At 40.7% G+C, this 13,728-nt stretch overlaps 1 protein-coding gene across 1 annotated transcript; it reads left to right on the plus strand.

Annotated features, from left to right (window-relative positions):
* The first annotated feature begins 326 nt into the window (after window positions 1–326).
* Window positions 327–13,210, plus strand: TUBB6 (tubulin beta 6 class V). Its single transcript, XM_072152269.1, has 4 exons — window positions 327–500; window positions 3,658–3,766; window positions 11,153–11,263; window positions 11,866–13,210. The coding sequence occupies exons 1-4, from the start codon at window positions 444–446 to the stop codon at window positions 12,927–12,929; spliced, it is 1,341 nt and encodes a 446-aa protein (XP_072008370.1). The 5' UTR covers window positions 327–443; the 3' UTR covers window positions 12,930–13,210.
* The last annotated feature ends 518 nt before the right edge of the window (window positions 13,211–13,728 follow it).

A 13,728-nucleotide genomic window follows, 5' to 3' on the forward strand; every position in this document is an offset into this window, starting at 1 on the left:
ATTTCTATAGCGCCATCATATTCCACAGCGTTTTACAGATCATGAGGTAAATATACAGACAAGACATTACAGAGTAATAACATGGTCAGATGGAACAATGGGAATAAGGGACCTTCCTCACAAGAGCTTACAATCTATGAAGAGGACACAGGAAGAGAGTGAAGTTACATACAATCCCTGCCTGTTATGTATCTTCTCTCCATGCTCTTCCCTTCCATATAATAAACTAATATCTCATCTACAAAAGCTGACAAAGTTGGATGTGTTCATTTCCCTCTATGGAAAAGACTCTGCCCAAATCCCCACCCATTGTTGTGACTCTCCAGGGCTATGGCTGTCAGCTCCAGCCCCATGTAGGCTGTCCCCAGTCAGGCTGAGAGTGCAGGCACACAGGAGGGAGCAGCCATCCGCAGCACAGCTCAGTAACGGGACAGTCACACACCATGAGGGAGATCGTCCACATCCAGGCCGGCCAGTGCGGGAACCAGATCGGGACCAAGGTAATAACTACCTGACACTGGAGGGAGAAGCAATCTTAGAATGATTACACTTTATTGTCAGAGTTGTCTTTTCTGCTATCTGTGCTGATCTAAGCAAATAGATCGATATCGGCTATCAATAAGAGATCGCTCAGTGATTGCAGGGTTGGCAGATATTGCTGTGATGAGACAAGGAGATGTTTCACATCTGGTTGGGTGTGTCTGACAGCACTGAACTCCATTTTACTGAAACAAGTGTGTTTCCCCTTCCTGATGTGGAATAATGTGGACTATATGGACCTCACCCTGTGGATAGTGGGAGTAGGGATATACATGGTCGCAGTGTCAGGATGGAGAAACTAGTTTTCTACTGAAACCAGGGTCTTGGTTAGGGTCTGTGTGCCTTTACTTGACTTGTTTGACTTTTAGTAACTTTACTCAAACTTTTGTATATTGTTGTCTTTATAATTCTGCTGTCATCCCCATTTGGTCCTAATGAAAGGAGAGTCACACTCACATTAGTCAGCCATCAGTGACTGTTTAGGGATCTACCATGGAGAACAGAGGCAAGTGTCCCAATTCTTAGGATGAGTGATGGTTTCAGCATTCTGGACAATACCAATTAAAATGTATGGCATATCCATTGAAAAAAGGAGAATCCCTTACTCAGGGATACTCAGTGGTTGATTTCTTTATCTCCCTGGCCTACTTGTGTGGGGCATGCTGGGACAAGTAAATCCACACCATCAGTGCTAAAATGTGAAACTGGTGATGTGCATGTAAGGAACTGAGGTAGTGTATATGGACCTTCCAGAGGGGGAGTATGAGGATCTTCCAGAGGGAGTGTATGAGGATCTACCAGAGGGAGTGTATGAGGATCTACCAGAGGGAGTGTATGAGGATCTACCAGAGGGGGAGTATGAGGATCTTCCAGAGGGAGTGTATGAGGATCTACCAGAGGGAGTGTATATGGATCTTCCAGAGGGAGTGTATGAGGATCTTCCAGAGGGGGAGTATGAGGATCTTCCAGAGGGAGTGTATGAGGATCTACCAGAGGGAGTGTATGAGGATCTACCAGAGGCAGTGTATGAGGATCTACCAGAGGGAGCGTATAAGGATCTTCCAGAGGGAGTGTATGAGGATCTACCAGAGGGAGTGTATGAGGATCTACCAGAGGCAGTGTATGAGGATCTACCAGAGGGAATGTATGAGGATCTTCCAGAGGGGGAGTATGAGGATCTTCCAGAGGGAGTGTATGAGGATCTACCAGAGGGAGTGTATGAGGATCTTCCAAAGGGAGTGTATGAGGATCTTCCAGAGGGGGTGTATGAGGATCTTCCAGAGGGAGTGTATGAGGATCTTCCAGAGGGGGTGTATGAGGATCTACCAGAAGGGGTGTATGATGATTTTCCAGAGGGAGAGTATAAGGATCTTTCAGAGGGGGTTATGATGATTTACCAGAGGGAGTGTATGAGGATCTTCCAAAGGGAGCGTATAAGGATCTTTCAGAGGGGGTGTATGATGATTTTCCAGAGCGGGTTGTATGAGGATCTGCCAGAGGGGGTTATGAGGACCTACCAAGGGTAGTGTATGGAGATCTACCAGAGGGAGTGTATGAGGATCTAACAGTAGGGGTGTATGATGACCTACCAGAGTATGAGGAAGGGGGGGGGGTTATGAGGATCTTATTCATATTTTTCTATTTTAAAAGTTCAGCATCACATTAGGAATAGCACAGGGAAACTTGTGAATATGGATCAACTTTCCAGCTGTGATTTCTGTGAAGTCCAGATAAGGAAAAACAGAAGTGATGGGTCATATGATGGTATGACATGTGACTTAGTGTTTGACAATCTGATGCATCAGATAAGCATACTGCATTTCAGCATATCACAGGTGGCATATATATGTTACAGTTTCCATATTATCACTGGTTATATACTATACATATCACAAATCACAGTATACTTGTGTAGCCTTCCGGCTGTGTTTGGTGCTCACAGGAGGTGTCGGGAAGTCTGCTTGTTTTAAGCAAAGGGCTCTCTCATCCTCTTGGAATTCTGAAAAGCCCCAACAATCTCCCTATCCGGCAGCAGGGAGTGTCCTGGGTGCTTGTGTTATGCTGGGAATGCCACCAGCTGCTGTGCACCCACATCACACTATTTGCCCTGTCATAGCCATCACATTTGTCCAGCTGCTAGATATCACATGATCGGTAAAGTAACCCATCATATATGGGATGGTACCTTCTCAATAATAGTGTTTGATCTGTAGTTTTCTTGTATTGGTAATTGGATTAAACACTTTACTCTCCTATTAATTAAAAGCTTGACATAAATTACACCCAATGTCATGTGTTTTCTGATTTATGAGTTATGGTGGGTTGCAAAAGTATTCACAATTCTTATTTTGAAACATTACAGCTACAAACAAATATATTTTTTATATTTTATGTGATAGAGCAACACAATTTATGCAGATTATTGCATATCAAACAACTGAAAAGTGTGGAATGCATATATACATATATTCACCCCTACTCCCCACCATGTCAATACTTTTCAGGACCACTTTTAGCTGAAATCTCAGCTGTATGTGTTGGGGTATGTCTCTACCAGCTTTGTACATCCAAGGGGTGGGTTTCAGGTAGTCCCTTCAAATCCTTTATCCTGCTGGTGTTGTCACAGTTTGTGGATGAGATTTCTGAGTCGCCATAAAGACCACTTTTCACTCTTATTTGTATTGGGGTTTTAGGCAAAAGGGAGGTCTGGATGCGGATTTGAGTCTCTTTAACAAGTGGGCTTGTATCTGTGGGCATTCTATGACTTTTCGATGGGGATTGGTATAACCTCATTGGATTACAATCTGTGAAGGGTGTTCAGTTACACTTGTTTAGGTCATGATCATTATCATTCTGCTTTCCTGGACAGTTGTGTAGCTATTGATTGGTATATATTAATATAAACTTGCTTTCTCTTAATATAATCTTAACCAAGCAGTGGTTATTCTAATTGATAATTTATGTACTGTCATTAATTTTATTTGCTTGTGAAATTATTACATTAAAGAAAGAATGGTGTAACCAGCATCTAAAATTATATTATTTTATATTTTCTTTTAAAGTTCTTTACTTGTGTTCTAACCTGGATTCTTCCTTTATTTCTCTCTTCCTTCCAAGTTTTGGGAAGTGATCAGTGACGAGCATGGCATCGATCCAGCAGGAAGCTATGTCGGTGATTCAGCTCTCCAGCTTGAGAGGATTAACGTGTACTACAATGAATCATCCTGTGAGTCCATCACAAACAGCACCAGGATGTGGGCTGTTCTCTTACACTGTCTTCCTGACCATCTACATGCTACCACTAGACATGATGCACAAAATGCACACAGAATTAACTCCAAATAGCCAACTCCAAATAGCCAACTCCAAATTTGGGGGTTGTCCAGGGGCGTTACAGGTGCAGTCCCACCCAGACCCAGGAGTCTTGGGGGGCCCGTACTGAGTGGATTTTCCATACAGAGGGTAGCAGTAAACATTCATTATTAATATTTACATAATTAAACATGATACAGTTTTCTAAATATAATTTCTGTATAAATAATACGTTTTTCTAGATATCTGCTTGCTGGCATTCTAGAGGAAGCTTCATTGCTGGCTTCCAGTGGACAGAAATCTGTCCATGGTCATGTGATATCACACAGGTGCACAGCTTGTTATATCGCATAGCAATCAGAGCTGTGTGCTACAACGAGCTGGGCATCTGTGTGACATCTCATGACCATGGAAGCAGATCTAGAAAACAGTGACATATTAATGTAGAAAGTAGATTGGAAAATGCAAAAACTTATACAAACGTATACAAAAAAATAACATTTGTCTTCTAAAACTGGACAACACTTTTTAATCTTAATGGCTAATTTACCACTAATTTGGGCTGATGGTTTGGCCAAGTTTTGGGAATTACTATTCCTCATAACTGGTCTATGTATGTTGCCAGTGATATGTCAAGAAACCATTTCTGGTTGATTGCATCTGGGTAAAATCTTTTCATATTTCTGGATAAACATAGAATTTTTTACTAACAAATGCAATTGTAGGGAAAACTTATTTCTTAAATTCCTCATAAATCAGCGATGATTGTTGCAAGTAAATGGAAGTGATTGTAAATGAACATAGGAATATCAATGTTTTGTGTGCAGAACCCTCTTAGCAGATCCCTTTGCCTGTCTGCAGCATAGATAGGACACTGGATCATCAATAATATTCTGATGGAAAAGTGGTTAGACTCCCCCTTTGTCCCTGTAGAACCATGAGCATACTTCACCACACAACTCTGTGGTATCTCAGCTTCCTAGACTAAAAAGGAACTGGGCTTCCTGTAAATACTCGAGTATAAGCCAAGGTACCTAAGTTTAAGACAAAAAACTAGGAAACGTATTGGCTCTAGTATAAGCCTAGGGGTGGGAAATGCAGTTGCTACTCATCAATAAAATGTATGATAGTCTCCCCTCATCAATAAAGTGTCCACATCAGAGTGCCCCCCCCATCAATAAAGTGTCCACATCAGAGTGCCCCCCCATCAATAAAATGTCCACAGCAGAGTGCCCCACATCAATAAAATGTCCACAGCAGAGTGCCCCCCATCAATATAGTGTCCACAGCAGTCTCCCTATCAATAAAATGTCCACAGCAGAGTGCCCCCCATCAATATAGTGTGCACAGCAGAGTGTCCCCCATCAATAAAATGTCCACAGCAGAGTGCCCCCATCAATAAAATGTCCACAGCAGAGTTTCCCCCATCAATAAAATGTCCACCACAGAGTGCCCCCCATCAATAAAACATCCACAGCAAAGTGCCCCCCATCAATAAAACATCCACAGCAGAGTGTCCAATAAAAAAAATAAAGTTAATACGCATCATAGTTTATCTGCCAGCAGATTGCTTGGAGTGCATCTGCTGGCCAGGAACACCGGGAGAAGAGTACACCGGTGGAACCCAAGGCGTGCTGCGGGGAGAAGAGTACTAACTTTATTTTCTTATATACTTGAGTATAAGCCTAGTGGGGCTTCCTCACCACAAAAATTGTTACCATTTTCTGTTAAAATGGTTTCACATTGGTTTGTGTGCTCCGCTTCCATTGCATTTTGTTTTCATTGTCTCTCTTTATTGCTTCCGTTTTATCTCCGCAACCGCTGAAAAAAATTAAGGTTTGAAAACATAAAACCTGGTTTCTCACCCTCATCAGTAAAAAAACTGACCCGTCATCAATAGACTTCTATTGCCTTCCATGATCTGCATCACTGAAAACGGATCAGTGAAAATAAAAGCCAATGTAAAAACTCCCATAAAAATCAATGGCTCAGTGAGGAATCCGTAAAAATCACTGAACCGGGGATTTAAAAAACAACACCAATGTGAAAGAGCCCTAAGTGATAAAAAAAAGTGCAGACCACCGTCTCACATATTTCTCACCTCAGCGTGGCTATAGCAGGGGTCCGCTAATCCAGAAAGCTGGATGCTACCAGGGGAATATTTTATGTTCTTAATTCTCCATGAGTATCATCAGTACAGGGTCCTATGATGTGTAAGCACCTATTCCTAATAGTGCAGCTATGGAGGCTGCTGGCTGTTTACTCATCCAGTCTCTGCTCATTCAAACTGTGAGCAGAAATAATTCCTTTATAGGATGAATTTTCAAAAAATGCTCTGACTCTTGTACTTGTCTCCCAGTGAATCCAGTTCCACATCGCAATATTTAGGTTGGCTGTGCTCCCTCTGGCCCAGCGCTGAGCTCTGCCGGCTTGGCATGTTTCCCTCTCTCATCTGCTCTATGTGAACACAATGCTTTCTAAATACATCACTTACACAGTTCTGACCGTTTGTCCCAAAATAAATCAAAGGTATTTTAGCAACTAACATGTGATATAATTCAGTTACTGCATTGTGGCACAAGAAGAGCTTAATCAGTTTTTAACAGATATAGGGCGGTTCAGTGGTTAACATATCTTTATATAACAGTAATAAAATACTGTAGTTTGGCTACATGGGGGTCTAGGGCACGAAAAAGTATCTATTAGTTAACTGTATTAAATATAAGTAGGTCTAGAACTTTTGGGAAGTTAATATAGGTCATACGTACAACCACCTAGATCCCAAAAGAAACTCTCCAACTTCTTTAAACGAGCCAAAAACTTAAGGTACTTATTAACTCAGACTGCAACTCTTCAGCTCTTTCCATTTTTTTGTCATTTCCATTCTAACCTCTTTCATGAACGTCTATGAAGCTAAAAAAAATCTATATATATTTAACCCTTTCAAAACCTTGCCCTTTTTTGTTTTTTCATTTTCATTTTTCACTCCCCATGATCAAAAATCCATAACTTTTTTATTTCTCCATGTACAGAGCTGTGTGACAACTTGTTTTCTGCGTAACAAATTACACTTCATAGAGATGGTATTTATTATTCCATGCCGTGTACTGGGAAGCGGGAAAAAAATTCCAAATGCAGTGAAATTGGTAAAAAAAACCATTTGTGCCGTTTTCTTGTGGGCTTGGATCTTACGGATTTCACTGTGCGCCCCAAATGACATGTCTACTTTATTCTTTGGGTCGGTGCGATTACGGGGATACCAAATTTGTATAGGTTTTATAATGTTTTCATACATTTAAAAAAATTAAAACCTCCTGTACAAAAAATTTTTGGGGGATTTTGCCATCTTCTGGTGCTAATAACTTTTTTATAATTTGGTGTACAGAGCTGTGAGTGGTGTTGTTTTTTGCAGATTTTGATGACGCTTACATTGTTATCAATTTTAGGACTGTTCGACCTTGTGATCACTTTTTATAGAATTTTTTTTTTTTAAATGACAAAAAAGTGCCATTTTCGATTTTGGCCGCTATTTTCCTTTACGGGATTAAACGCAGTGAAAAACCGGTATCATATTTTGATAGATCGGGTATTTTCGGATGCGGCGATACCTAATGTATTTATGATTTTTACTGTTTATTTATATTTATATCAGTTCTAGGGAAAGGGGGGTGATTTGAGTTTTTAGGGTTTTTTATTATATATATTTTTTTTTACTTTTTTTAATTTTTATTTTTACTATTTTTCAGACTCCCTAGGGTACTTTAACCCTAGGTTGTCTGTACGATCCTATCATATACTGCCATACTACAGTATGGCAGTATATGTGTATTTTACTACTCATACATTACAATGTGCTGGTAGCACATTGTAATGCATGGGTTAACCCGAAGTAGCATCGGGTCTTCGTGAGACCCGAGGCTACCATGTCGACGGATTGCCGCTCCCCGATGATGTCACGGGGAGCGGCGATCCTCGAAAAGATGACGGCACATGGGCAGCTTTGCTGGCGGCGATCAGCTTACCGGTAATATGCAGCAAAGACTTACCGGCTATGGAGAGGGCTCAGCGCGTGAGCCCTCTCCATGCACCCGCGGCCGACCCGTGACGTGCTATTACGTCACGGGTCGTGAACAGGTTAATTTTCTTTTTGGGTGAAACTAGCTATATACTGCTCACTTGTGCAATAAACGGTTACATATGGCTGGCATAAATCACATTACAAATATATAGAAGTCAAAGGTGTGTGTAACTAAGCTTTATAGTCACTCCTGGTTCTTATGAAAATCTAATATTTTTAAAATCCAATTGTCTCAGAGTTACAATTTTCTGGGGTAACAATTATAAAATATATAGAGATCTGGAACTAGTGGGAGAAGAATCCTACCCGTGAGAGCTCACAATCTATATATGTAGGGTAGATGAAGACATAGCAATGCCGTTATTGTCTGTTGTAGTTAATGGGGTTTTCCCACAAATACAAGTTAGGCCCTATCCTATCAGTGCTGAGACCCCCACAGATCGTGAAGAACGTCGCTGAGGGCCTAACTTGTTTTCGTGGGAAAACCGCTTTAATCCTAAATAAATGGGGTTTCAGGTTACGTTTTAAGGTTTGGAAGGTGGGAGACAGTATGACACGAGAGTATCACCAGTATCTCCAGTGTGTTGGGGATGCACAGAAGAAGTCCTGGAGAAGGTTGTTGAAGACCAGCTTGTAACAGAGTTAAGCAGAAGGTCTTGTGAGGAATTGAGATTACGTTTGGGTAATTACTGGCTGTGTAACAATGTGTAACTAACTAGTGGAGAGACTGCGTGGAGAGAGCTGGATTAGGTGGACAGCAAAATTTAAAATAGATTAGAGGGGCAATAGAAAGTTTGCTAGTTGACCACAGGAGAATATTACAGCAGTCTAGCAGGGAGATAATGAGGGCATGGACTAGCAAATTTGCAGACTCTGGGTTAGGGATTGGTCATATGTCAGAAATGTTCTTGAGGTGGAGGCAGAAGGTTGTAATAAGGACCTGCATGAGTGGCAGAACAGCGCCTCATAGTGCAAGATTTTGATGTATATCTAGGTGCTGTTGCTCACCTTATTGGTGTTGACAGGCACATTTAATTGAACTACATTGCAAAAGACTCGTCCTATCCATCAGTACTGGCTCTCCCGGAATATACAACTATGGTGCAACCAAAAGACTAGGGGCCCGAGGACAATGGGACATCAAAAGAGTGTGGGTGAGGTGGTATGAGAGTGATAGACACTGAAAGTCTGGTTGGAGAGGTATGAGGAGATCCAGGAGAAGGCGAGTAGTGATACTGAGGAAACATAGCATCTGCAGCAGGAGAGAATGGGCAACATGGTCAAAGGCAGAGAACAGATCAAGAAGGAGGAGAACAGAGTAGACTTGTTTTGCCTTGGCTGACAGCAGCTCATTGAATACTTTGGTTTGGGCAGTCTCAATGGAGAGATTAGATCACAAACCGGATTCTAGTTTGTCATAGAGCAGGTTGAAGAAAGCCTGGAAGATACTTCCAGATGGACATTTTCTCCAGGAGTTTTGAAGCAAATGGAATTAGTGATAAACAGCAGTAGTACTGTAGATAGAGTAGTAAAGATAGACATGGTGTCTTTAGGATGGGTATGACAGTTGCATATTTTAAGGAAGATGGATACCAGTGGATAGAGAAATGGCAGAGGCATTGGAAATTCCCATGAAATTCTCTTGGCCATTACCCAAGATGGTTTGAAGATAGAAAGATATTTATAATTCTGCACAGATGTACAACCTTTATTTACAAAAGGAACACCCGGACCCAATAAGGTAGATTGTTTCTCCTTATACCCCCATTGCCCTAAAAGCAATCAAAGCTGTTATCATAAATCTGTAATAAATCAGTGTTTCATAAGGATCAAACAATGTAAAAATATATATACTCACTGCAGTATGTCCTTATATCTATACAATAATTCACACATGGAAATGGTGCCAACCAAAGATATACAATGTGTTTTGTATACATTAGGCGGCTGCTGGTAAAACAGATCTGTTTACACGTGGTGGTATGTTTCACCCTGGTATGCCTAAAATGTCAGATTCAAGACTAAAAATGGAACTGTCTTTGCTCACACGGAGCAGCCTGGGTGCTATACAACATACACAGTGTTTTATCATAGTGAAACTGACAGGAGTTAAAGTAGTCATTGTAATGGGCGTATAAAAATCTTCCATCTGGAATAGAATCTAAATATAACTAAATGGCCACATGTGCTAGTATGAAATAAGGACCAGAGTAAGGAAACTTGAGATAGGTTTTAGCACAAGCCAGGGCAGATACACCAATTATACACTCCAATTTATCAGAATTACCGTATATACTCGAGTATAAGCCGACCCGAGTATAAGCCGAACCCCCTAATTTCAACACAAAAAACTGGGAAAACCTATTGACTGGAGTATAAGCAAAGGGTGGGAAATGCATTGGTTACAGCCTCCTAGTATATAGTCTGCCAGCCCCTGTAGCATACAGCCTGCCCAACCCCTGTAGCATACAGCCTGCCCAGCCCCTGTAGTAGGAAAAAAAATAACACTGTACTCATCTTTACGACGTCCCCCATAGGTCCTTTTTTGTCTCAGACTGTCTCAGACAGAAGAGGACCTATGATGTCAGATGATGTCAGAAAGGTGAGTTTTGACTTTATTTTTTTAGTTGACTCGAGTATAAGCCGAGTTAGGGTTTTTGAGCACAAATTTTGTGTTGAAAAACAAGGCTTATACTCGAGTATATAAGGTATATGCTTTCCCAAGAAACATTCTTGAACTAGAATTTAGGTCAACTGTGGGGAGTATTCTGTAGAAGTAATGAATATCGTAATAAAATGTATTCAACTGTTTAAAATATACTTTTGAGTATGGTGTGACTAGTGGCAAAAAATAAATAAAAAATATTATTTTAATGGACTAAAATTTGTATGTTTTATGACAGAAAAAAGACTTACATAAGTGGATTGCTTTATCAATGTTCCCCAGTTCCAAGATCTCTGCTGAAGTAGCTTGGAATTATTTGTTGACTTAATACATTTTCTCTAAGTACAATAGATTGAATGAAATTCAATCTAGACAAATTAAGGTGAAATCATTCATACCAGCAAAAAAAAAATTGACATAGAGCATGAAAATCTTTAATTAAAGGGGCTTGCACAGACCAGCATTCCCCCTTCAGTTAGTACCAGGTACTATCAATCATACTCATTAATAAAGTCGGCAAAGTCTTACACAATTATGTTCTCTTTTTGTCGCAACAGCTCAGAAATATGTGCCAAGAGCCGTGCTGGTTGACCTGGAACCAGGTACCATGGATAGTGTCCGGTCTGGCCCATTTGGTCAACTCTTCAGACCTGATAATTTCATATTTGGTGAGTATAAGCTTATATAAAGTATTTAGTATTAATTTTTACCTGCAATTTTAACCTAGTCTTGTGTCCACACTTGCAGCTCTATCATGTATACTTACGAGTGGCAGATCTGCAGAATTAAATAACTAGAACTGTAGTTTAATACAAATGTTTTTGTTTTTTCATTAAAGGAAATCTACCATCAAAATAATAAACCAGGGACACTTACTCATAGATTCAGGTACCGAGACTGTGTTCTCCTTATCATCCTACCTTCTAAAATAAACTTTTAAAGTTATGCTAATGAGCCAGAAGGGCTCGGAGGAGCATTACCAGACCGCCTACTTGCTGGGGCTCTGGTAACACCCACAGAAGCCTGTCAAGTTCATTAGCATAATTATAAAAGTTGATTTTAGAAGGAAAGAGGCCATGGATAACAAATATAAGATAACCACAGTCACAGTGCCTGGATCTATAAGTAACTGCCCCTGGTTTATCATAATGGATTTTAATGGCAAATTTCTTTTAAGTTTTTTCTAGAATAGAACATGGTCAATATTTTTGTTTAAATAAAGTTTATGTGATATTCTGCATAACTTCATGATACTTTGCATTTATTGCAGGACAAACTGGGGCAGGGAATAACTGGGCAAAGGGACATTACACTGAAGGTGCAGAGCTGGTAGATTCGGTTCTGGATATAGTCAGAAAGGAATGTGAACACTGTGACTGCCTGCAAGGATTTCAGCTCACGCACTCTCTTGGAGGAGGAACTGGCTCTGGCATGGGCACCCTGCTGATAAGCAAGATAAGGGAAGAATATCCTGATAGAATAATGAACACATTCAGCGTCATGCCCTCACCCAAAGTATCAGACACTGTTGTAGAACCCTACAATGCCACCTTATCTGTGCATCAACTGGTTGAGAACACAGATGAAACATATTGTATTGATAACGAAGCCTTGTATGACATTTGCTTCCGGACCCTGAAGCTTACCACTCCAACCTATGGCGATCTCAATCACTTAGTGTCTGCGACAATGAGTGGGGTAACCACTTCACTACGTTTCCCAGGCCAGCTCAATGCAGATCTTCGAAAGCTAGCTGTAAACATGGTCCCATTCCCACGTCTCCATTTCTTCATGCCCGGTTTCGCCCCCCTAACTGCTAGAGGAAGCCAGCAATACAGAGCACTCACTGTACCTGAACTTACACAGCAAATGTTTGACGCCAAGAATATGATGGCAGCTTGTGACCCACGCCATGGCCGCTATCTAACTGTGGCTACAGTCTTTAGAGGGCCAATGTCCATGAAGGAGGTAGATGAACAGATGCTAGCAGTCCAAAACAAAAACAGCAGTTACTTTGTGGAGTGGATACCAAACAATGTCAAGGTGGCCGTATGTGACATTCCACCAAGAGGTCTTAAAATGGCCTCCACATTCATCGGGAACAGCACAGCAATTCAAGAATTGTTTAAAAGGATCTCGGAACAGTTTTCTGCCATGTTTAGAAGGAAGGCCTTCCTACATTGGTTCACCGGTGAAGGTATGGATGAGATGGAATTTACAGAGGCTGAGAGCAACATGAACGACTTAGTCTCAGAGTATCAGCAGTACCAAGAAGCTACAGCCAATGATGGTGAGGAAGCATTTGAAGAGGACGAGGAGGAAATCCATGAATGACACCAAATAATTTCTAGTGATCTCCCTATGCAGTAGATTTATCCATTTCCCATGTACTGTGAAAGTGAGCTGCCTTTGTGCTGGTACACTGAATTAGAGAAGAGCCACTCCTCTCATGGACAAGGTCTTACTAACAGGACAGTCAGGAAAAGATCTGGCCCTGTGTGTTAATTTTCTTGGAAGAGACTTTATAGGTTCCCTCAATGACTGTATTGTAATACAGATGAAATCAATGTGTTTTGCAAAAATAATCTGGTTTAATAAAAAAATATATAATCCCATCATGCCCAGCCTGAGTCCATTTATATCCACATGCATCTAGTTAGGTTTCCAAGATGGAAGGAGGGACAAAAACACTGAATAGATTTAGATGGTAGAAAAGTGACAATAATAGATACTCAATACAGTGATAGAACCTATCAAAAACAATACTTCAGAATTTCTAAAAAAATGTATGTCTAGATTTTTATTCATCTTGTGAAACAAGTCTTTTCTTCTGTTTTCTTTCTTCAAATCAAAGTTTCATTATTTTTAAATGAATCTCAGGAAATGTTATGCAAGTCTTTAGCAATCGTAGTATAAAAGACATCATATATAGGAACAAAAAAAACGCCATACAATGACAGACCCCTCCCACACGGTCCGGCCAATACCCCTCTTAGATGTAACGTATAACTGATACACATCTGCTATCCATCCTTACACTCTTCATTCATAAAATATCACCATGCGCACCTATCACACCCTACCAAGCCACCTGGTCATAGCCGTAACCAACGCCTCCTACAGACAAAAAAAA

Source organism: Engystomops pustulosus, chromosome 5, assembly GCF_040894005.1.
Source record: "Engystomops pustulosus chromosome 5, aEngPut4.maternal, whole genome shotgun sequence".
Lineage (NCBI taxonomy): Eukaryota > Metazoa > Chordata > Amphibia > Anura > Leptodactylidae > Engystomops > Engystomops pustulosus.